Here is a 25,300-nt window from a genome sequence, read left to right as displayed (position 1 = left end):
AGGGGCAGAGAGAGAGGGAGAAGCAGGCTCCCCACTGAGCAGGGTGCCCAACGCGGGGCTCGATCCTAGGACCCTGAGATCATGACCTGAGCCGAAGGCGGACACTTCACTGACTGAGCCACCCAGGCACTCCAAGGGCAACACTTTAAAACATGAATTTACAGAGAGTTCATAATTAAAACATGGTTAGTATCTTGGGCATTATTTACCATAATTCTATTGAAAAAACAAACATTAATCATTCCAACAACCAAACTCTTTTTAAAAAATATTTTAACCCAAGGGCATGGCTGGAAAATGAAATCCAAGTTTGTTACCAAGAAGATGTCAGAATAATATTAATCAAAGGCCTAAGACCCTGCTGCAAATCAACGTGCAACTTGTACGCAGGAACATCTAAGAGGGAACTATATTCATGTGATTTAGAGCTTTTTGATTTTTCTTTCCCATGAAATGTTCAACTGCTTTACTCTGTCCCATGTCCAGAGGGAAAACCTGAATTCACAGAGTATACTGAGTATTTTATGGGTAAGTTTGAGAGAGACTTACCCAGTATTGATGGAAATGATTTCTATCAGCGGATTCTTCCTGATCTTCGGCAAATCCAACCGCGCCCCCCCCAGGCGCTTTCCATTGTCCTTTTTCTGACCCAGCAGTCTCACAGAGTGACCTTCAATTAGAGCATATAAATACACGACAGCGTCAGCCACAGAACTTCAATTTACTGCTCTCAACAAATGAGTTAATATTTTCATGTACCTTCTGTTATGAAACGAACATCAAAATATACATAAGATGTAACCATTGACCTAAGAAATACTGCCAAAGGGAAAAACAGCTGTGTGCGCATCCTGCAGTCAAAGTTCTTTGCTTAAAATATTTGCACATTTCTACTATACAGATGACGGAAACAGAAACATCCTCAGAATGTCATTCCATAAGGTACGCATGCTCTCCAGCGGGGACCAGGTATGTACACGAAGCAGGAAGAGTTCACCTGAGCATCAGGCCTGCCAACCAACTCACTGTTGGGGAATTTAAAAAAAAAAAAAAGTGCAAAAGCAGACTATCTGCTCAAAGCAAACAGCACATCGAAGAAATAAAAAATTAAAAAGCTGGGATAAGGTGACACTTCAGGGTCAGATTTTTTAAGACAAAAATTTTTAAACTTATTTTTTTTAACTATTATGAAAGAAAAACAGACTAAGAGCCATAAAAAGTTTTATAATTTTGAAATTTTGAATTGCAGTGGTAGAAAATACGGGAGAACAGTACTAAGACTTCCCATCCCCTTCAGATTCTCCAATTATTATTTCTTCCATGCTTACTTTGTCCTCTGCTCATTATATACGTCGTATTTTTTTATAACTTCACTGAGATACATCCTGTAAGATTCACTCCTTGCAAGTATACAATTTAATGATTTTTTTTTAAAGACTTATTTAAGACCCTGGGATCATAACCTGAGCCAAAGGCAGACGCCTAATCAACTGAGCCACCCAGGTGCCCCCAATTTAATGATTTTAAATTAACACATGCAGTTGTACAATCATCACAACAACCCAATTTTAGAACATTTCCATCACCCTAAGAATTCCCTCAAACTTATTTACAGTCCACCCTTGCTCCGATTCCAAAATACATCACATTCTGTTCATCTGTTGACCAGCTGGTGGACATCTGGATTGTTTCCAATTAATACCTATTAGAATAATGCTTGCTTCTATGAATATTCACATACAAGTCTTCATGGGGACATAGTTTTCATTTCTCTTGGATAGACTCCGAGGAATGGAACTGCTGGGTGACATGGTCAATTTCTGTTTAACTTTATAAGAAACAACTGTTCTCCAAAGTGGTGGTACCATTTTATATCCTACCAACAACGTATGAGGACTTGAGTTTCCCCACATTGTTAACAAAGTCCTTATAGTTGCAACTTTTTTGACAACAGCCATTCCAGTGAGAAGTAATCCAGTAATGTGGTTGGAATGAACGTGCATTTCCATAATGACTAACGATGTTGAGCACCTTTCCACGTGTTTATTAGCCATCTGCACGTCTTGTGTGGTAAATGTTGGTATGGTTAATTTTTATGTGTCAACTTGACTAAGCCACAGGGTGCCCAGACATTTAACCAAATATTATCTTGGGTGTTTCTGCAATGGTGTTTCTGGATAAGGCTGACATTTAAATCAGGAGACTGATTAACACTAGTGGGCCTTATCCAATCAATCCAAGACCTGAATAGAACAAGGAAGCTAAGAGGAAACAACTCCCGTCTGACTGCACAGCTGGGTCATTGCTCTTTACCAGCCTTCAGATTCTGACTGGGATACAGGCTCTTCTTGGGTCTTGTGACTGCCCAGCTGCAGACTGAAACTTACACCATCAGCTCTACTGATTCTCGGGCCTTTGGACTTGGGCTGGACCTACACATCAGCTCTCATGGAGCGTTGGCTTGCAGACTATAGTCTTTGGAATTCTCAGTCTCCAAAATATCTCCATAATAGTGTGAGCCAATTCCTTATCATACATTTCTCTTCAACAAACTCACCCACCCACACACCCTATTGGCTGTTTCTCCGGAGAACCCTCACTAATAAAAATGTCTACTCCAGGAGTCGGCCAGTATTTTAACTGGAGTAGCTGCCTTGTTATAGAGTTCTAAGAATCCTTTATTCTGCTTACAAAACCTTCTTCAAGTATGTGATTTGTAAATATTTTCTCGCAGTCTGAAGCTTACAGTTTCACTTTCATGATAGTATCTTTTTAAAAGTAAATGTTTTTCAATTTAATGAAGTATACTTTCTCAATTTTTTTCTATTCTAGCTCATGCTTTTGCTATTCTAGCTAAGAACTCCTGGCCTAGCCCAAGGGCACAGATTTCTTCTGTATTTTCTTCTCGATGTCTTACTGTTTTAGGTCTTAGCCTTAGGTCTAGGATCCACTTTGTTACTTTTTGTGTATAAGGGTCTAAGTTCGTTTTTTGCATATGGATATTCAATGGTCCAAATGCCATTTCTTTTCCCTCTTCCCTCTTTGTGCTATTGTTGTCACACATATTAGCAGACAGCTGCATAAACCCCAAAAACACAGGGCCATAATTATTGTTCTATACAACTGTATAGTTTTTGTTGTTGTTGTTTTTCGGGGGAGGGGGCAAAGGGAGAGAGAGAATCCTAAGCAGGCTTCACTCCAGCACAGAGCCCAACACAGAACTCAATCTCATAACCCTGAGATCATGTTCTGAGCCGAAATCAAGAGTCAGACGTTTAACTGACTGAACCACCCAGGCGCCCCACAACTATATAGTTTTAAAAAGAGGAAAAACATATCTTTACAAAGGACTTAATATTTAACCACATATTTAACCATTTCTAACAATCATTCCCTCCTGAGAATTCAACTTATCATTTGATACTACTTCCTTTCTGTCTGAAGAACTTTCTTTACTATTTCTTGTAAAGGAAATCTACTAGCAACAGATTCTTTGCTTATTTGAGAGAGTCTTTATTTTGCTTAATTTGTGAAAGATACTTTTGCTGGATATAGAATTATTAGTTGACAGGTTTTTTTCTCTGAGCACTGAATACAGCTGATCCTTGAACACTGCAGAGGTGAGCAGGACCAACCCCCATACAGTTGAAAATCCACATATAACAAAACTTACCTGCTAATAGCTTACACTGTTAACCAATAACATACTCAGCTGACTAACAAATATTTTATGTCATATGTATTACACACTTCTTACAATAAAATAAGCTAAACAAAATGTTAAGAAAAGCATGAGGAAAATTCACATACAGCACTGGTCTATAAACAAATCCATGGAGAAGGGGACCACACAGTTCAAAAACCATGTCATTCAAGGTTCAACTGTCAAAGGTCACTGCCTTTGACTCTGTTGCATCTGATGAGAAGTCAATTATCGATCTTAATGTTGTTCCCCTTGTACATAATGTGTTACTTCTTTCTTATGCTTTCCTGGATCTCTGTGATTTTCCTACATGCAATTCAGGTAGCTTTTGGCTCCATAAAGTAATGTTTTGTTTTGTTTTGTTTTTTACGAAGTTTGGGAAGTTTTCATACAGTACTTTAAAAAAAAAATTGGGGAGGGGCACTTTTTCTGTATCTCCTTCTGTGGCTCCGTGACACACTAACTGGTCTGCTGGATGCTGCCCCACAGGTCTTTGAGTCCCTGCTGATTTTTCTTGTTATTCAGGGTGGATCATTTCTATTGATCTGTCCTCAAATTTACTGATTTTATTTTCTTCTGCCATCTCAAACCTGCAACTGAGCCCCTTGAATGAACATTTAATTTACTGTACTTTTCAATTTCCCCTTGGTTCTTTTTTATCCTTTCTATCTTCTTTGTGATTCTGTATTCATCACTGCCATCATCCTTTCCTTAAAGGCTTTTGACATGATTTTACTTAGTACTTGGGAGTCTTTGCTAACTCCATCATTTTGGCCAAAGACAATCTATACTGACTGGTTTGTTTTTCTTCCTGCATATGGCTGTACTTGCTTTCTCTGCATGTATTGTAATATCTTGTTTAATATTGAACACCGTAGATAATATATTGTGGCAAATTTTAATTCAGACCACCCCCCACCAAGGGCTGTTGTTGGTTTTCTTTACTAGCTTACCTGGACTAAATCTATGAAATCTGTCTCTCTACAATGAAAGGTTGTCCTTGTCCCTTCTTAGTTCTCCATCTCCAACCCCCTCCACCAAGCATGACTTCTTAGGGGTCAACTCTGTATCTGCATAGCTTTTTACTGAGGAAAGACTGGTCACATATTTGTTCAAACACCACAAGGCAATGAGATTTCTGTCTGCTGATGGAACTGTGTATGAGCCAGTGAGTTCACTCAGAGTCAGGGCCATTTTTGAGTCCGCCCCACCTTCCCGGGATGTGCGTGCAGGCTCCAGCAGGCAGGTGAGAGTGGGTGGCTGGGCCCGCTCCAGACTCTGCTCTGCATGTGCACAACCCCCGGTCAACTAACCGTCCGTGGAGACTTAGCAAGCCTCCTATCACTGCCTCACCTTCGGGAAGTTCCTGTTCAAGCCCTGGCTAGTCCACCTGTCCACTCTTCACACCAAACAGTCCCCCAATTTCAAGAAGGTAGAGTCACAGACCCTCCCTGTTACTTGCCATCAAAATCTCCACTTTAACAAACAGTTCTTCAAGTCAACTGAGCTGCTTGTTTTTGACTGTCCAGCTTTACTGCTGCTCAGGAGATCTGTTGACCTCCACACACAATCATGTAATAAGCAAATCAAAGCCAACTTTTTCAAAGCAATTATTTAAAATAACTTCGAATACATAATTAGTACAATTATATATATATATATTATGTGTGTGTATATATATATACACACACATAATAGACAATTATACACGTTTCATCACCCTTCATTTGAGAAAGATACATTGCTTCCACGTCTGTCTTACAGACAGCTTTTCATGACCAGAAGTAATAAAACCATCAGTCATAGCGTTTTTGCAGTAATCACTTTAATAAGAAACATCAAGTCCTTCATTCAATCTGAAAATTCTTGCTCTGCTGTAGAAACATAGCTGGAGTCAAGCAAGCATTTGGCACACCAGATTTCACAGATCTTCACGATAAGTTCAACTCTTCAATCAAAAGTCCAGTTAATGAAGAGGTGAGCAAGACTGGCATGCTAACATAATAGTTCTCTGAGAGATGCCAAAAGTTCAATAATGACTATGCAAAGGCATGCTATCTCCACACTAGCATTAGACAAATTTCATTATATCCTGCTGAGATTTCAGTAATATGCAGCCTGCACTAATAACATTAGATAAATTATTCATCTTCACTATCTACATGCAAATAAAGGAACATATCTCTGCCTGATGATATAATGAGTTATTTTCCAATCCAATGATTCATTAAAGAGCAGGAGAACTAACAATAGTCTGGGTTTTTTTTTAATTGAAAAATATAGTACACTGAAGACAAAGTAGGAAATAACATAAAAGTCCCTCATTATATCTGGCCAAAGATGAAAAGAAGAAAATTCAACCACAGAACAGTTTTTTTTTTTTTTAATGGACTAGAGGAATGAAACTTTTATTTGCTATAAACCTACTCATTTAAGAATTCTTGTACAAACAGACTGCTGTTTCAAATTAATTCCTAAATGTAGAGACCACAGACTAAAAACATATACTGCAAATCATTACCTCTCAATGCGCAGTTATCAATAATGAAACCATCTAAAACAAATTGAAATTTGATAGACTAAAAAATAAAAGTGAGGTGATGTGTTTGGGAAGAACAGGAGAGAAAACAAGGGCGTTGGAACAGGGAAACATGCTCAGGGAATAAAGATGTGAAAAGGTAAAAAGGAAATTTCTGGAGCAATTTGTGCTGCAAATGAACATGCCATTCTTACGACGGGACATGAAGCAAGGAGCACAATTACACACTCATACATTGCTTCTTTGTCTGATCCCTTCTGGCCACTGAGGCCTCGCACCGTGATGGGGAAAGCACGCAGCTCAGTGAATGCTGATTTATTTTGTGACTACTGTGAATTTCATCACCCTTCATGGCTAGATTGAAGAGAAGGGGGGGTGGGGGGACGGAATCAGGACAACAGAGTCTGAAAGAAAAACAGAGTGAAAATACCAGTTTTGACATCACTTCAATCACACAGAGGAAGAAATTAAAGGAGTAAGTATTAATAGGAACAGATGGGAAGAATGATGCTCAGTGTGACCAGATCAACTGATAATAACAGGAGACCACCAAGGAGATGGTGATAAAGATGTAAAGTGATTAAAACAGAGATAAGCAATTTTAATACAAAGATTAAAAAAAAAAAGCAGATTGCCTTAATATGCAGAATGAGACACACTCAAACGCAGTATTTCTGAAATCTTTTGTCTTTTCCATTCTAAATGTAAATTTACATTTCATCTCCTATAAATAATGGTCAGATGTGTCTCAGTGGGTTTATTAACCATCTTTAATAAGCATCTCCCTAAGTCGTTACTCAGCAATGTCACAAAAATTCACCCCTGTTAAAACCAAATTTAATTTTAAGCCTGAGGCTTTCAGCGGTTATTTTTCAATCAGCTACAAAACCTTGATTCTGTGCTGGTTTTTACATTTGATCCAGTCCACTAAAGAATGTTACCAAACAATTTTATGAGCTAAAATTATTATGTATTGCAAAATTTTGAGCCAGAAGCTAATTTTTAAACATAATCCATCATTATATGCATATTTGTAAATTCATAATAAGGAAAAAAATCTATGTGGGAAAAAAACGGGTCTGTTTTGTACAATAATCGCTCTATTAGTTGAATCAATATTCAATGCTGTGTCGAAAGCAAAATATCTTTCCCGAATTCCACAGCGCTAAACGTTGAGAACATTATGGAAATCGAGGGGTAACATTCCACCCATGTCTACTAGAAAGACAGTCTGTCAACATGTCAGGAAGGCAATTACAATGGTCATTCACAAACAGAAAAGAATCAACCTCCGGAATATGAGCACATATGTTAATTGAGTGATAGAAACAGGATTACCTACAAAATACATATTTATTAATTAAATTGTTTCGACTCGCAAACCAATCTTCCCTCCTTTGGTTCTCACAGCTAAAGTGGGTTGTACAAATTAGCTTCGGGGTATCATTACCCATCACAGAAGTACCAGTGAGCGGGTAACTTGCACGGCTGTCGTTTATCCCCCTCTTTAAATTTTCCCTGTTCTTCTAAAGGCTCTTTAAATGGCTAGACTTTGCTTCAATACTTTATTCAACCCACCGATTTTCAAAGGCCATTGTTTCCTTAACATGTGGCCACCCACCTTCCACCAGCACCGGAGAGGTCTCATGGCAAGTTGTCTTCATATCTTACTAACTGCTCTCACCGCACACAAACTCAGTCCTATCAGCGACGCATTCAATGGACCTGTGTGAACCCCAAGCTCTGGGTCTGGCTACTGGAAAACTTCCTCGTGAAGCAACCCCAAAAAATGCAAGGGGCAGAGGGTAGGAGATTGGCAGAAAAATCAAGCCAAAAGAACAAAGAATAAATGTACTGCAGACGCCCATTCTCACTTTCTCACTAAAATAAATGCAGTCACATCAATTTGAATATTACTTAAGAATATTAGAAAGGAATGCTCAGGGGGCGCCTGGGTGGCTCAGTCATTAAGCATCTGCTTTCGGCTCAGGTCATGATCCTGGGGTCCTAGGATCCAGCCCCACATCAGGCTCCCTGCTCGGCGGGAGGCCTGCTTCTCCCTCTCCCCCTGCTTGTGTTCCCTCTCTCACTGTGTCTCTGTCTGTCAAATAAATAAATAAATTTTTTTTTTAAAAAAAAGGGAAAGGAATGCTCAATTTATTTATTTTTTTAAGATTTATTCACGGGAGAGAAAGAGAGAGAGAGCATGGGCAAGGGCAGAGGCAGAGGGCGAGAGAGAAGCAGACGCCGTGCTGAGCAGCGGGGAGCCAGATGTGGGACGCAATCCCAGCACCTGAGCTGAGGGCAGACACTTAACTGACTGAGCCACCCAGGTGCCCCAGGAATGCTCAATGTCATCTGTTCCTCTGCAAAATGTTTGGAATTATTACATGACCTATCCTCCACAGGCACTTTTAAGTGCTTAATTAATGAAGACAAACAAAAATGCGGCCAAATGTGTCTCTGCTCAATCCAGTGTCAATCCTCAGAGGCAGGCACCTCTCCAGCAAGCAAGAATTCTCTGACAGTCACACTCGAGTGTGACCTTCCCTGGTAATAATTTCATTTTAAAAGGAGAAAGCGAAGTAAAACTTGGATTTAGTGGGAGTAACTTGCCACAAGGCGAAGCTGGAACACCTTACAGGAAGGGCCAGAATGGAAATCCTTCCAATTCAAGCCCCAATTTCAGCTTTTAAGATTTCAAACAAGTATGAAGATGTAAATGTGAACCAGAACAAGGACACCTAGGAAAAGATAATAAAAGAAGGAAAGAACAGTCAGACTCAGCTGCCCAAGGAGACGGAATGAGAAGCGTGAACCGAGTGTAAGTGGAGAGAGGCGGACTACGGGGCTGTTCGTGGACGTGCATCTCCAGGGGTGAACAAAGCGTAAGGGAAGCGGACACCTTACCCGACGGGCAGCTGGGTTGGAGAGGAAGCTAAAATGAGGTCATAAGAGAAAGCTGAAATCCCTGCCAGTGTGAGGATCATTTAATGTCAAAACTCTTGCTGCACACAAAGGGTACCTACGCTGTAATTAGAAGGATGTGAAATTTATGTATGATCCAAAACTATGGAAGATTTTAAGACAATATTTTCTTCGCTTTGCAGAGCATTGTTGGCACAACTGATAATGACAATCAGTTTAAGGTCACCACACGAAACAAAAGACACACATCACAAATAATCCACGTAAGCAAAATGTCTTCTTACCCTAAAGGAGACACCTTCTGGGGGCAAGTTACCATAAACGCTGAATGTTGTGTTTTAATGACATCTTTTACAAGTGGTTGTACCTTTTATGACAGTGGGAGATTTGTGTGGTACCAATTTATTTTTCCAAATGTAAATTAAGTGTACATCAAAACACGCAAGGGTTAATGGCAGTCTCACGTCAGTAACTCCGCTTTAGCAGGACCCGTAAAAGAACTCCTTAGTTCACTGGCTGGCTGGCTATAATCAGCTATTCTGAACTATAAATTTGCAAAACAGCTCCGAGGCTTTAGTGTTTACAGCAGTAACGCGATGTCTGGTTCAGTTTGGTATGCAGAGCAATCCATGGTCACGACACATAACTTTATGACCGCCCGTGCTCAAACCTATGTTCTGAAAATACCGCACCAGGTGACAAAAGCAGAAATAACAGACGGTACACTACAGGGCATCCAGGCTGCTAGGACACGAGAACAGTGAAATACAGACACACGGAACCTGTAAGGTACAAGCTCCTCGTGAACTTTCACAAACTGAACTTTTAAAAACTGAAGTTCAAATTCCCACGTTCAATCACGAATGAAAATTTCAAGTTTCCTCCTGTTGTCATTCGACTCAAGCCCGTGTGAAGTGTGACAGAAGAGAGACAGGAAGGGAAGGAAGTTGGAGAGGTGTCCCGACTACGGACCTTGAAACAGACCTTGTCTGTGCTTCACTTCCTCTCCCACCATGAGCTGAACATACTTCTACTGTGGCTGTCTCACGGCAATCGATACGGGAGGAGGTACGAAACAGGGCACCTGGGGTGTCCTTGATGGCTTTAAATTCACACTCTTAGTCCTCAGCCCCTTGGGAGAGGTGTTCTCACTGCCTTTCTATAAAATGATGACAATGGGCTAAGCACAGAAACGTAAGGAAAACAAAGATGCGCATTTTATAGCATGGCATAATACAGTAATGCATATGCATAACAGAAACAAAAGCTCCGCGTATTATAGACAAGCTTTAAAAATGATGTATGCGGGGCACCTGGGTGGCCCAGTGGGTTAAAGCCTCTGCCTTCAGCTCAGGTCATGGTCTCAGGGTCCTGGGATCGAGCCCCACATTGGGCTTTCTGCTCAGTGGGGAGCCTGCTTCCCCCTCTCTCTCTGCCTGCCTCTCTGCCTGCTTGTGATCTCTCTCTGTCAAATAAATGAATAAAGTCTTTTTAAAAAAATGATGTATGAAATGTTATTTTATCAATATTGAAACACAACATAAAGACTTCCAAAATATACCTTCCCCACATGCAAAAAATAAAACAAACAAACAAACCCAACCCTATACTGTCCTTAGTCACCACCACCATTGACTTCTGTCCGAAAGCCATGCAAGGTCTCAAGGAAATCAGATTTGCAAAAACAACTGGAATGAAGCGACAGAGATGGGCTGACAAGTGTTTCTAGGAACGGCGGGACACCATGAGACTGGGGTCAACTCTCCCAGGAAACATCAGGGGAGGCTTCACAGAGAGCTGACCTTGCTGGGCAAGCAGGATACAATTTAAATGCACGATTATACATATTTCACAGTACCTCTGGACACAATACTACTAACACAGCAAGCAGAATTCGTTGCTGGAATTCCTGCTTGTTGCTCATTTTCCACTTTTTAAAACCAATCTAGTTAAGAGCCTATCGCAAAAACCAGATTTCACTGCAAAGATTTATTAAGACTTGGCATGAAAGAATCCCACTGTGAAAACCACACCTTCAAAGATGACAGTATTTCTAAATATGGTTTATGAAGGAGAAATTATGTGGGCTTGAGATGCATTCTCAAATCTAATCCAAAGAGTGATCAAACGTTATTTTTAAAACTTAATTTTGAGAAATTACAATTAATGTTCATGACGAGATGCTAAAGACCGAAAGTTCAAAATCCTTCTCCTTACAGCTTCATTATTTATCTAGCCTAAATACAGAGCTGAGATAGAAAACACAGTCCATAACCTTAAAAAATATGGATTATCCTGACCCACCCATTTAAGAGTAAAAAACTATAAAGTGTACTTCAAATAAAACCTTCAAAAAGTATCCCTAATACACACACCCAAGAGAATTTTCTCTGTAAAACCTTTCATTAGCTTTTTATTGGTTAAATCGGCTTTGTATTGGTTGCTTACGGTTAAGGTATACTTTCATTCTCTCATTTCCTAAATTAAACACCTTTACAGTGAAGTAAGACTCAAATATTCTAGTTACAATTTTTTTTAAATGAAACAAATCTTGGGGGCACCTGGGTGGCTCAGTGGGTTAAGCCTCTGCCTTCAGCTCAGGTCATGATCTCAGGGTCCTGGGATCGAGCCCCGCATCGGGCCCCCTGCTCAGCAGGGAGCCTGCTTCCCCCTCTCTCTCTCTCTGCCTGCTGCTCTGCCTACTTGTGATCTCTCTCTCTCTCTCTGTGTCAAATAAATAAATAAAAAGATTTTTAAAAAATAAATGAAACAAATCTTTACTGACTCCTTATAAAAAATTACTTTGGCACAAAATGGGGATGGCTACTAACACCAAGGGAGGAGCGGGGGGAAAAACAGATCACAGAGGAAAACAAGAAATGGGAAGGAAGGAAATGTGTAAGCCGGGATACAAAAGGAAACGAGAAATGGGGGAGCAGTGGCATTCAACAACAGGCATGAGGAAAGGAAATGATAAACAGGCCTCACTTTCTCACTCCCCTCCAGTCAAGGTAAGCAGCTCAACACAAAGTAAAGAACACAAGATTAGAGAACTAGGTTTCAAATTATAACACACTGCTGCCTCGCTGTGTAATCAGTAATACCAGGGTTCCTGTGGAGTACAAATGAATTAATGTATACGGAAAGGGTGAGCTACAAAGAGCTAGACAGAAGTTAATTACAGTTGCTACTATAATTAATGCAATTGTAATCCTATCAAGATCTACAGCGCTAATGACGTTTTTCAAAAGCAAGGAGGAAAAGAGATTTTCAAAACTTACATACACTAGAAGTTAAAGTCAGAGCCCATTTATTTTTTAAGCTCTGGAGGGCTAAGAAATAGGTCACAAATAATTGCACTGATGATGATAATCAAATTTGCGAATGATTTTTTAAAATATATAAATTAAAGAAGATTCAAGGTCATTCCTATTAAATCACTCATTTGCATCCTGATACAGTTTCTTGAAAACTGAGGGACGAGGAAGGAAGCATAAACAGTGTGCCAGAACCCGCACAGGATCCTGTGTAAGTCTAAGCATCTAAGCCTACAGACCAGTGGCTGTTGCCCCAACCCAGGACTCCTGAGTGACAGGATCCTTATCAGGCTGCAACAGTGGCCCCCACAGCAATGAATCGAGGTGAAGGGCCACACGGCAGACCCTCTAAGCCTCGGTTTCCCCAAGTTCTGATAACCCACTCTGCCAACTCCCTTTCTGGCTAGGAGCCTCTCTCAGCCTCCATTCTTCTCTCTGCAAACACACTTGACAGGCAGGCCCTGCTCCAGATGATGTTCTCACCTTCCACTAAATCCCCTCGAGTTGCTTTTCTCCTCCAGCAATCCTAGTCACCAGGATGAAAATGGTCTATCTCAACGTGCCCAAAATAAACACGCCCCGGGGCAGACGAGAAAGCTGGTTCAAAGAAGCCGACAACTCTGAAGCAACACGGGGAAGCCCACTGCCCATCAGCGCCCGGGACGGCATTACAGCAGAATGAAGTAAAGGCAGATGAGTCCCAGAACTGCCACTGTATGACTTCAAGACCCTCTTCGCTGGAGAATACAGAAATAGACAAAAGAAAAAGACACGGTATGTCCTTTACAAACAGTTTCAACTTCATTTTTTTAAGGAGGAAGGCACAGGGGGAAAAAAGTAAAATCTGGCAGAAGGAGATTAGGATGTGAGAAAAAGCGTCTCCCATTCTAGTAACTTTGGCTAGAGATCACTGTCCAAAATCTCAACATTTCATTCTAATGACAGACTCTGAAAGTCAGTGGTACATTGCAGACTCAAACACTACTGGAATTTCAGAGCCGAAGGAACCTTCCACATCACACAATTCACAACTCCAGAAACAGAACCGATGAGGTTGTGTGGATTGCTGAACACAACATTGTTAAAAGAAGAACCAGGTATTTCCACACTCTTCATACTCTGAACCCAGGATTCTTACCCCTCAGGGCAGCAGACTTAGCACAGTTTAAAGAAATGGTACATCTGAGTGTTGGGAGTTACGATAAAGATTTCATGTGTCAGAAACTACCTTAGAAAGACATTTCAAGTACTACATCTTCACTATTCTATAAAATGTACATTTTGTTGCAGAACAGTAGTTCCGATAAACCTTTACTTAAAACCCACCCATAGTTGATAGTCTAACTGGAGATTTTGTAAATGAGTTCCCTGACCTCGAAATAATAATTACAGGAAATCGGTAATTTATTCTCGAAGTCTCAGTAGTAATCGCTACATATAGGCTACATGCTTTGTAGAGTGTTACAGAATGAATTTTTTAAAAGAAAAAAAAAAATGACGGGCATCTAGGTGGCTCAGTGGGTTAAGCCTCTGCCTTCGACTCAGGTCCTGATCTCAGGGTCCTGGGATGGAACCCCGCATCGGTCTCTCTGCTCAGGAGGGAGACTGCTTCCCCCTCCCTCTCTGCCTGCCTCTCTGCCTACTTGTGATCTCTGTCTGTCAAATAAATAAATAAAATCTTAAAAAAAAAAAAGAAAAATGAATATCCCCAAACATATACAAAATGTTAAAATCAAGAAGCATTCTTTCTCTATGCCAATTATTATCAATATTAGGTTTTCTAAGGAAAGGTTGATAGCATCACCTTATAAACAACATCCTACAACTGTCTGATTAAATAAATTCTCCTCTCAAACAAAATTTTCAAGAGAAAGAGAAAATCAGATTTAAATTTCCTGTGTACTCTGATTTGTCAACTTTATATTGTCAGTTTTTTCATGTGGTTGTGATATAATACATGATTTAACTGGCAAAAAAATACTCATGTTTTGGGGCACCTGGGTAGCTCAGTAGGTTAAAGCCTCTGCCTTCGGCTCAGGTCATGATCCCAGAGTCCTGGAATCGAGCCCCGCATCGGGCTCTCTGCTCAGCAGGGAGCCTGCTTCCTCCTCTCTCTCTGCCTGCCTCTCTGCCTACTTGTGATCTCTGTCTGTCAAATAAATAAATAAAATCTTTTTTTTTTTTTTTTAAAGATTTTATTTATTTATTTGACAGACAGATCACAAGTAGGCAGAGAGGCAGGCAGAGAGAGAAGGGAGGAAGCAGGCTCCCTGCCGAGCAGAGAGCCCGATGCGGGGCTCGATCCCAGGACGCTGGGATCATGACCTGAGCCGAAGGCAGCGGCTTTAACCACTGAGCCACCCAGGCGCCCCAAATAAAATCTTTTTAAAAATATTCTTTTTAATAGATTTCTCAAGGATGATCATGATTTTTATGCATATTTTCCTTGGACACTTAAGTTCTAATATACCTTTAACATGACCTGGCTTTCACTTTATATTTCTACTGGTTTCCACTTTCTCTGTCTTTATGGAAGCCAGCTATAACGTACTAATGGAGAATTATCAGTACAATTTACTATCGTGTTAGGAAAACAGAAGAACAGCACAATTAACCTGCAACTTCACCCTCTATTTGAAAAGTGTAGTGCAGCTGCTAGTATTACTTAAGTTGATAGTCTCAACGATTCCTACTCCATTTTGCCAAACAAAAACTGCATTCTTTAAATGAAGATTAAAACTTTTCCTGATGAATACAAAGCATGTATATGAGACGTGTGCTGAGTACGAAAGCAGTGTGCCACGTGCTGACTCTCTTCAAAGGTAGCCATAATGAAGGAAGAACACTGTATGCAGAAAAATTTTTTTACATATATTAAAGTGTTTTAAAATCATATTCGTTTTCATGCTTCTATGAGAGCTTCAAAAAAAGACTAACTCATCCTCTTGGCATATTTTGCTAAATAATCCTATCACGGTAAATAGAAATTAGAACCTTTGGACTCAGAAACTGGTATACCAGTTTCTGAAATGAAAATGATAATCAAACTTAAAAATCAGGATGTTCAAACTTAGAAACTGTTTTCCATTAACAGTTTCACAAAATCTAGACTACAGTAGTATATACACCTTCAGAGAACTCGACAGTATCTGTAGTCTCCCCTTCACGCAGTCTGCTAAGATGTGCTAAAGATCTCCGAGAGTGGGAGCCGGATGTCACCAAGATGGCGACAGGTCGGGCCTGACTTCACTTCCTCTCCCAAGAACAAGCACTATTCAAGAACAAGAAATCACGGAAGGAATCCTAGAACCTGGGGTGAGGAGGAAGCACCCCACTGCGCTTCAGAGACCAAGACAGACTGCATATAACAGAAGTAGCTGCACACAGATGGCACCGCCCCTCCCCCAGTCAGCGCAGCACCAAGAGGAGAGGTTTCCCAGGCCACTGGTCTCTCCAGGGGGAAAAGAAAACCCCAGAGGGGTCAATCCATCTCCCTCATATCGTGGGTCACTGGTGGGAGCCCCTACTCTGATCTCACACCACAGGGGTTGCCGAACAATCTGTGGGGCCCAGTCACTGGGAATCTTGACTATGACAGAGAAGGGGGAGGAAGGGCTTGCAACAGGCAGCACACGCAGTGCCCACATAGTAACTCCAAAAAGCAGCTACACTCAGCTGCAGAACAAACTGGCTGCACACGATGCAAGGGAACGAGGCTGGGTATAGACCTGCCTGATTCCCATCCTCAAATGAGGAATTCTGCTGGCCCTAGAGCCAGGCTGGCCCATGCCCAGGCAAGGTCCTGACTCAAAGCCCCACTCAGTAGGAAGTGCCTTCCAGTCCCATCAGAACAGAAGGGCCGGTGACAAGACCTGGAAGCTACGTGGCCAGCGAAGAAGAGCAGGCGGTCCGCCCTGCTCAGTCAGGGAACGTACAAGTCAGCTTGAATGAAGACAAAAATCAAAGAGCTTTACTGGTTTTAGAGCTGTTTCTCCTGCTGTGCCTGGGCAGGAATCTAATTCAGAGCCCTGCTCAGGGCTGAACACAGCTTCAGCCTGTGTAACCACAGACACTACCTGGGCCACACAGGAAGCCGGAGGGCCCATTCAACAGGCCTAGAGAAGGTGACACTCACACACACAATGCAGCACATGCCCTTCCCCACCTGCCGAGCAAACCTAGTGGGCCTACCTGACCAGCAAATTCAGTGCACACTCAGGCCTGATCCAGGCCCCCAAACAATGAGCTATATAGCTCCTAGGCCCTTCTTTGCTCTCTGCCAGAGCAGACAAGCTAATTCATAGCCCCACCTATTACTGAATACAGTTCCAAGTCCAGACCATGGAGGCGGCCTTACCAGAGACTTGAGGCATCAACAGAGCCCATCCTACAGATGCCTCAGGTGGGGAGGTAACCAAGTCCTATCTAATAGTTCTCAGCAGGGGCACACGCCCCCATCCCCAGCCTCAGAGTTGCCTCGACCACAAAAGATCATATTAGCAGGCCCCACAACTGCCAAAGACATTATCACCAAACACAACCAGAAACCCAAACAGAGCTGACTGGTAAAGAACTATCTCTATCAAAGGAAACCTATAAGTATGGACAATAAGTCACCATCAGTTAAGATGAAGTGTTAAAAGTTTAAAATATTTTATATAAGCTTCACAGTAACCATAAGGGAAAACTGAATTACACACAAAAAAAACATGATATACAAGCCAAAGCATACTAATACCAAAAGATATCAAAACACACAAAAAAGGAGAGCAGAATAAGAAACAAAAAAAGGTCGACAAAGCAACCAGAAAACAATGAACAGAACGGGAACAGTACATACTTACCTACCAACAATGACTTCAGGTCAGCTGACAAGATGGCGCTGGAGGACTTGAAGCTCACCTCATCCCTCCGACACAACTGGGTAACACCCACATCAACGTGAATAACTCAGGAAAGGATCCAAAGATGGCAGAACGAACTCCACAACTAAAGGCCGGGAAGTGGCCACATCAAAGAGGGTAAGAAGGGCAAAGACTACGGTCTGGGAGCAAAAGGGAATATGGCCATCCGCGACAGGGAGGGAACTGGTGGGACTTGAAGAAGGGCAGAAAACAGACTCTCATACGGAGGCCCAGGAATGGAAGGACACGTCTCTGTCACATTTTTTCCTTCAAGGTGACAGGTGTTGAACAGCATGAGTTCTTAAAACCAGTGGGACTTAAAGCCCGGAATTTTACAAATCGGTAGGCTCAGCTCTGGTAGAGTCTGGAGGACTTAGGAAGCAGAGTCCCCACCTTTAAAGAGACAGCACAACAAACAGCCTGAGCAGATAGAGTGTGGAGCCAGCAGTTTGAAAAATGGTGGTGGGGTCGGGGGGAACACATGAGAGGAAGAAGGATTTGCTCATCTCAGAGGATGGCAGGGAGACCCCTCAAGAAACAAAGGAGCTGGCATGAGCCATTTTCCAACGCAGCCTCATCGGCACATAAACAAGGGCCACCTGCAGGAAGCAGTGCAGAACCCAGACTCCATACTTAGCATGCTTGCAGAAAGCATCCCCCACCTGTACCCCACTTCAATGGTCCACCCTTCCCAGTCACTTTCCCAGCACTGCAGGTCCCTCCTCCAGAAGACTGGCACGACCCTGCCAGCAGCATGTCTCCTGACCTGCGCGTTTTGCAGGACCTCTGCTCAGCATTGGCAAGAGCGGTTCACGTTTCACAGGCAGACCAACCACACAACAGGCAAAGAGAGCATTTGCAGACCACTGGACTGAAGGAAAAAGAGGCCGAAGACTCAACAGCAAGGCACGTGCAACACACATAGGAGACACTCCATGTAGAGCCAAGCCCTGGGGAACACGGGACACTGCACTATGGGACCTCTTCTCTTCTCTAAAGCCTATTATCACTGAGAGCAAGAGAAGTAGCTGACTTTCCTAACACACAGAAACAGACACAGAAAGGCCAAGTGAGGAGACAGAAACATCTGCCAAATGAAAGAACAGGATGAAGCCATGGCAAGAAACCAAAGTGAAACGGATATAAATGACAAACGTGACTGAGAACTTCAAGAAGTCATCATAAAGATACTCACTGGACTGAAGAAAAGAGTGGAGGACATTAGTGAGACCCTTAACACTAAAATAAAAAGAAGAACCAATCAGAGATCAAGAACACAATAAATGAAATCAAAAATACACTTCATGGAATAAATAAATTCTGCGGCTGGATGAAGCCACAGAATTAATGACCTGGAAGACAGAGTAATGAAAAGAAACCAAACGGACCAAAGAAGAGGACAGAAAATTATTCAAATTGAGAACAGACTTAGGGAACTCAGTGACTCCATCAAGTGTAATAATAACATTATCCGGACCTCGAAAGAAGAGAGAAAGATAAGGGGGCAGAAAATTTATTGGAAGAAATAATAGCTGAAAACCTCCCCAATGTGGGGAAGGATAAAGATATCCAAATCTAGGAGGCACAGAGATATCCCCCCAAATTCACATAAGGAGGTCCACACAAAGACACATAGTGATTAAAATGGTAAAAAAGTAGTAATAAAAAAAATTTTTAAAGCAACAAGAGAACAGAAGACCATTACATAAAAGGGAAGCCATATAAGCCTATTAGCAGTTTTTCAGGAGAACTTTTACAGATCATTAGGGAGTGGAATGATAAATTCAAAATGTTAAAAGGGAAAAATCTACAACCAAAAATGCGCTTTCCAACAAGGGTACCATTCAGGATAGAAGGAGAGATAAATTCTTTCTCGGACAAACAAAAACTGAAGGAGTTCATGACCACTAAACCAGCTCTACAGAAAATATTAAACGGGACTATGAGCGGAAAGGAAGGCCATTAAGTGAGAGTATGAAAAGTGAAAGAAAAAGAAAGAAAGACAGACCACAAGAGCAGTATAAAAATAAATATCTCTGTAAAAATCAGTCAAGAGGGGTGCCTGGGTGGCTCAGTGGGTTAAAGCCTCTGCCTTCAGCTCAGGTCATGATCCCAGGGTCCTGGGATCGAGCCCCACATCGGGCTCTCTGCCCGGCAGGGAGCCTGCTTCCTCCTCTCTCTCTGCCTGCCTCTCTGCCTACTTGTGATCTCTGTCTGTCAAATAAATAAATAAAATCTTTAAAAAAAAAAAAATCAGTCAAGAGACTCATAAAATAAAAGTATGTAAAATATGACACAGACCTAAAATGTGTGTGTGTGTGTGTGTGTGTGTGTGTGTGTGTGTGTGTCAGGGGAAAGAGTAAAGAATGGGTTCAAACTTAAGGGACCATCAACTTAATACAGACTGCTATATGCAGAAGATGTTATATACAAAACAATGGTAACTACCAATCAAAAACCACTAATAGATATGCAAAACATATAAAGAAAGGCACCCAAATACATCACTAAAGAAAGCCAACAAATCATGAAACAGAGCAAGAGAAGGATCCGAAAAAATCTACAGAAACAACCACAAAACAAGTACCAAAATGGCAATAAATATCTATCAATAATGACTTTGAACGTAAACGGACTAAATGCTCCAATCAAAAGGCACAGGGTGACAGAGTAGATTTAAAACACCAGGACCCACCTATATGTGGCCTACAAGAGACTCACTCAGACTGAAAAACACCTACAGATTGAAAGTGAGAGAATGAAGAAACATTTATCATGCAAATGGATGCCAAAAGAAAGCAATTACTTTGTCCAATTACTTATACTGGACAAAGCAGACTTTAAAACAGTCTATAAGAAGGGACAAAGGAGGAGACTATATAATCATAAAGGGACCATCCAACAAGAGGATATAAAAATTGTAAATATTTGTGCACCCAACACGGGAGCACCCAAATATATAAAACAGTTAATTACAAACATAAAGGAACTGATCGATAATAATACAATAATAGTAGAAGACTTTTACTACTTACCTCGATAGATCATCCAAACAAAAAATCAAAAAGGACAGTGGCTTTGAAAGACACAGACCAAATGGATATAACAGATATATTCAGAACACTCCTTCATAAAATGGCAGACTGTACATTCTTTGCAAGTGCACATGGAAAATTTTCCAGAATACGTCATACAGTAGGCCAAAAACCAAGTCTCAACAAATTCAAAAAGATGGAATTCATACCATGCATCTTTTTTGACCATAACACTATGACACTAGAAATCAACTCTAAGAAAAAATCTGAAAGAACACAATACATGGAGGTTAAATAACATGTTATTAAACAATGAAAAGGTTAAATCAGGAAATCAAAAATTAAATGAAAACAAAATGGTCCAAATGGGATGCAACAAAAGTAATTCTAAGAGTTTATAACAACACAGACCTACTTAAAGAAGAAAAATCTCAAACGACCTAACCTTATACCTCAAAGAGCTAGAAAAATTCAAACAAAATTCAAACCCATCAAAAGGAAGGAAACAATAAAGATTAGAGCAGAAATAAATAATACGGAAACAAAAAGAAATAGAACCTATCAATGAAACAAGAAGCTATTTCTTTGAAAAGATCAACAAAATTGATAAACCTCTAGAAACTCATTAAAAAAATGAAAAAGGATTCAAATAAACAAAATTACTACAGAGAAGAATACAAACAACTGTAACAGATTTATTATGAAAACCTATATGCCAACAAATTGGACAACCTAGAAGAAATAGCTAAATTCCTAGACACATACAACGTACCAAAAATGAAGCAGGAAAAAATAGAAAATTTGAACAGACCAATCAATCACCGCAATGAAACTGAACCAGTAATCAAAAAACTCCCAAAAAGCAAAAGTTCAGGACAGGACAGTTTCACAGGAAAATTCTAGCAAATATTTCAAGAAGAAATAGCTATTTTAATTCTCCTCAAACTGTTCCAAAACAAACAGAAGAGAAAGGAAAGCTTCTAAATTTATTCCGAGGCCAGTTTCACCCTAATACCAAAATCAGATAAAGACACCATAAAAAAAGAGAACTACAGGCCAATACCTGTCATGGATATGGATGCAAAAATCATCAGCAAAATATTAGCAAGCTAAATCCAACAATATAGTAAATAATCTTATACCATGATTTATTTAGTGAGATTTATTCCCAGATGCAAGAGTGGTTTAATATTTGCAAAACAATCAACATGATACATCACATCAATAAGAGAAAGGATTAAAACCATATGATCATTGCAAAAGATGCAGAAACAGCATTCAACAAAGGACAGCATCCACTCATGACAGAAACCCTGTGAAAACCAGGTTACAGAGAACACATCTCAACCTAATAAAGGCCACATATAACAAACCAACAGCCAACATCACACACAATGGTGAGAAACTGACAGCTTTACCCTTAAAGTCAGGAACAAGACAAGAATGGCCAGTCTTACTACCTTCATTCAACAAAGAACTAGAAGTCCTAGCCGCAGCAATTAGACAGCATAAAGAAATAAAAGGCATCCAAAAACTGGTTAAGGAAGAAGTAGAACTCTCACTATTTGCAGATAACATGATACTAGATATAGAAAACCATAAAACCTCCACCAAAAAACTACTAGAACTGATAGATGAATTCAGTAAACTCGCAGGATACAAAATCAATGTACGGAAATTTACTGCATTCATATACACTAATAATGAGGCATCAGAAAGTGAAATTAAGAAAACAATCCCACTCTTCTCTTTGCTTCCTACTCTGGAAGCAGTGGCATTGAAGATGGCTGGTTGCTGTTGTGATGGGTTTGAGTTGCATTTGACCATAAAACAATCTTGTTAGAAAAAGTGGGGAGGAAGGGAACAGGAGGAGAGAGGAAGACCTCTTCTCCCTCTCACCACACACTGAGATACATCTCAATGGTCTCTAACCTTGTTTGTAGGGATTCTGTTCATGAACACCTGGAAAGGCAAGTGGCCTTCAGATTATACCAGCTGAGCTAGCATTGCTGACCAACTGTTGCAGGCTCTAGAACTAAAAACAACCCTGAAATCATTAAAAAAAAAAAAAAAAAAAAAAGGAAAGGAAACAATCCCATTTATAATCACCTCAAAAACAATAAAATATCTAGAAATAAACTTAGTCAAAGAGGTGAAAGGTCTATATTCTAAAAACTATAAAACACTGATGAAAGAAATTTCAAGATGACACAAAGAAATGGAAAGACATTCCATGCTCATGGTTTGGAAGAACAAATATTGTTAAAATGTCCATACTACCTTTCATCACTGGTCATTAGGGAAAGGCAAATTAAAGCCACAATGAGATACCACCTTTTGCCTGTTAAAAAATGACCATCAAAATACACAAGAGATAAATGATGGTAGGCATGTGGCGAAAAGGGAACCCTTGTGCACTGCTGGTAGGACTGTAAATGATACAGCCACTATGGAAAACATTATGGAGGATCCTCAAAAAATTAAAACTAGAACTACCATATGATCTAACGATTCCACTTCTAAAAATATACCCAAAGGTCATTAAAAACATGTTCTCACAGAGATATCTGCACCCCCATATTTAAAGCAGTATTATTTACAAGAGTTAAGATACAGAAACTACCTAAGTGTCCATCAATGGATGAATGGATAAAAATGTGGTATAGATTCACAATGGAATACTATTCAGCCACAAAAAATAAAGAAATCCTACCATTTGCAATAACATGGGGGGACCCTGAAGGTATTCTGCTAAGTGAACTAAGAAAGACAAATACTGTATGATCTCACTTATATGAGGGGACAGAGAAGAGGAAGAGGAGGAAAGAAAAAGCAAACTCCTAGTAAAAGAGATCTGACTTGCAGTTATCACAGGCAGGGGGTCAGTGGAGGAGAAAAGAAGAAACTGGAGAAAGGTACAAACTTCCAGTCAGAAGATAAACTGGTACTAGGGATGTAATGTACAACCTGATGACGACAGCTAACAGTGCTGTACGGCATACAGGAAAGCTGTTAGGAGAGTTCATCCTAAGAGCTCCCACCACAAAGAGAAAATTTTTCTTCCTTCTTTCCTTTTGATTGTTTCTATGTGAGAAGGTGCAGGTTAGCTGAACCTACTTCGGTAATCATTTCACAATATACAGAAATCTAACCATCGTGCTGCTGTATGTCTTCAACTTACACAGTGATGTACGTCAATTATTTCTCCATAAAACTGGAGGGGAGAGAAACATCACAGAGATCAATGCATCCAAAACAGAATGAAAAGGGGACAGAGTTAAAGGAGGGGAGAGCAGGGAAACTGCAGGGGAAGCAACTCATTACTGGCCCCTAGAGGCCACGTAGAAGTTTACCTTTTACTCTGAGTTGGGGGTGGTTGGAGGGGGAGTACCACAGAAGTCAGAGTAAAGGAGGGACATTGGGCCCATCTGTGTTTAAAAAAAAAAAATTGCAAGAGTTAACATGAACATCCAATTCTCAGTAGGCAATTCCTTGTTAATATTTAAACAAGGAAGGATGAGGCCACATTTCCAGACAGATCAGTGGGACCACTAATAGAAGGGTTGGGTCATGGGAAGCCGGAGGGGTTCAAGCTGAAAGTAATTTCCTTTCCTTATTTTGAACAATTAAATCCAGTGAACCATTGTAACAGTGTGTTATGTGAAAACTCTAGTAAGATCGTCAAACTAACAAACTATTCAACACCATGTACCCTCCCTTGTAGCCCCACCCCAGAATGAAGAAGCAGAGGTTAATGAAAGACCCAAGACTTCATAAAAATTAATTCTGTTAATAATAAAAGGTGGCTTCAAACCCGTACGAAAATGCATCTTTGAACAGAAAAGGAAATGTTAAGTGATAGGCACACTAAAGCAGGGTAATTAAAGACAAACCAAAAACATATAAAACAATTCTTTTTTTTTTCTTTTTTTTTTTTTAATTTATTTATTTGTTACAGAGAGAGAGAGCGAGCACAGGCAGACAGAGTGGTAGGCAGAGGCAGAGGGAGAAGCAGGTTCCCTGCCGAGCAAGGAACCCGATGTGGGACTCGATCCCAGGACGCTGGGATCATGACCTGAGCCGAAGGCAGCTGCTTAACCAACTGAGCCACCCAGGCGTCCCATATAAAACAATTCTGAATCATAAAGCATAAGACCACTTTGGGGGGGGGCACACTTAAGTGCTTATTTTAGCTTTAGAAGCTTTTCATTTCAGACAAAATGAAAGATACAATGGATTAAAAAAATTCATTCTGGAAATACTGTATGGAGGGCAAGTTAAGTAAAGTTAGAATCCTACTGCTAATCTGGGGGAACCATGAGAGGGGACAGTGAGGTAAAGGAAGAGGAAAAGACAAACTGACACATTTAAGAAGGTGGCAAAATGCAGTGTTTGCGAAACTATAATCATGTATTAACATGGCACTTAAAATAGGCTCATTGAAAAAAACTAAATAAACCACGGCCATAAATTCCTGGCTTCTTTAGTTATTACAAGAGAAGTTATCACTTATTTAATTACACCAGTGAGACTGGGAAGTATTCCCAATATGTAAAAGCAATGTGCAATACCTTCCAGCACATTCTGCCTGCATAATAACTGTATCAGCAATTACACATATTGAGAGGATGCAGAGAAGAGTCCCTTCAAAGCATACTTTGAAAATCATTTTACTGAATTACTTTATTCAAAGAAAATTTATTTTTTTGAAATAAATTATTTTATTGAAAACCAAACCCTAAAAAAGTAGACGTGCTTTTGTGGTCTAATACCATCCCAGATGGACCATGTTGCATATCCACGCTCCATTCGCTGACTCATTAAGTTTGGAAAGCATCCTCACATACATCTCCACGGGATGTTTGGGAGGTTGC

General features: G+C 40.5%; 1 protein-coding gene across 2 annotated transcripts in view; it reads right to left on the bottom strand.

The window, feature by feature from the left end:
* The window catches only part of CDKAL1 (CDKAL1 threonylcarbamoyladenosine tRNA methylthiotransferase), a 634,424-nt gene that overhangs the window by 409,449 nt on the left and 199,675 nt on the right, over positions 1-25,300 (bottom strand). For both annotated transcript variants that reach the window (XM_080807301.1, XM_080807300.1), the window contains one exon: positions 550-670. In XM_080807301.1, coding sequence (XP_080663427.1) covers positions 550-670 — 121 coding nt within the window. The remainder of the gene's footprint in view (positions 1-549; positions 671-25,300) is intronic.

This window comes from Martes martes (genome assembly GCF_963455335.1).
Source record: "Martes martes genome assembly, chromosome: 6".
Taxonomy (NCBI): domain Eukaryota; kingdom Metazoa; phylum Chordata; class Mammalia; order Carnivora; family Mustelidae; genus Martes; species Martes martes.
This window is presented reverse-complemented; position numbering and strand designations above follow the sequence as displayed.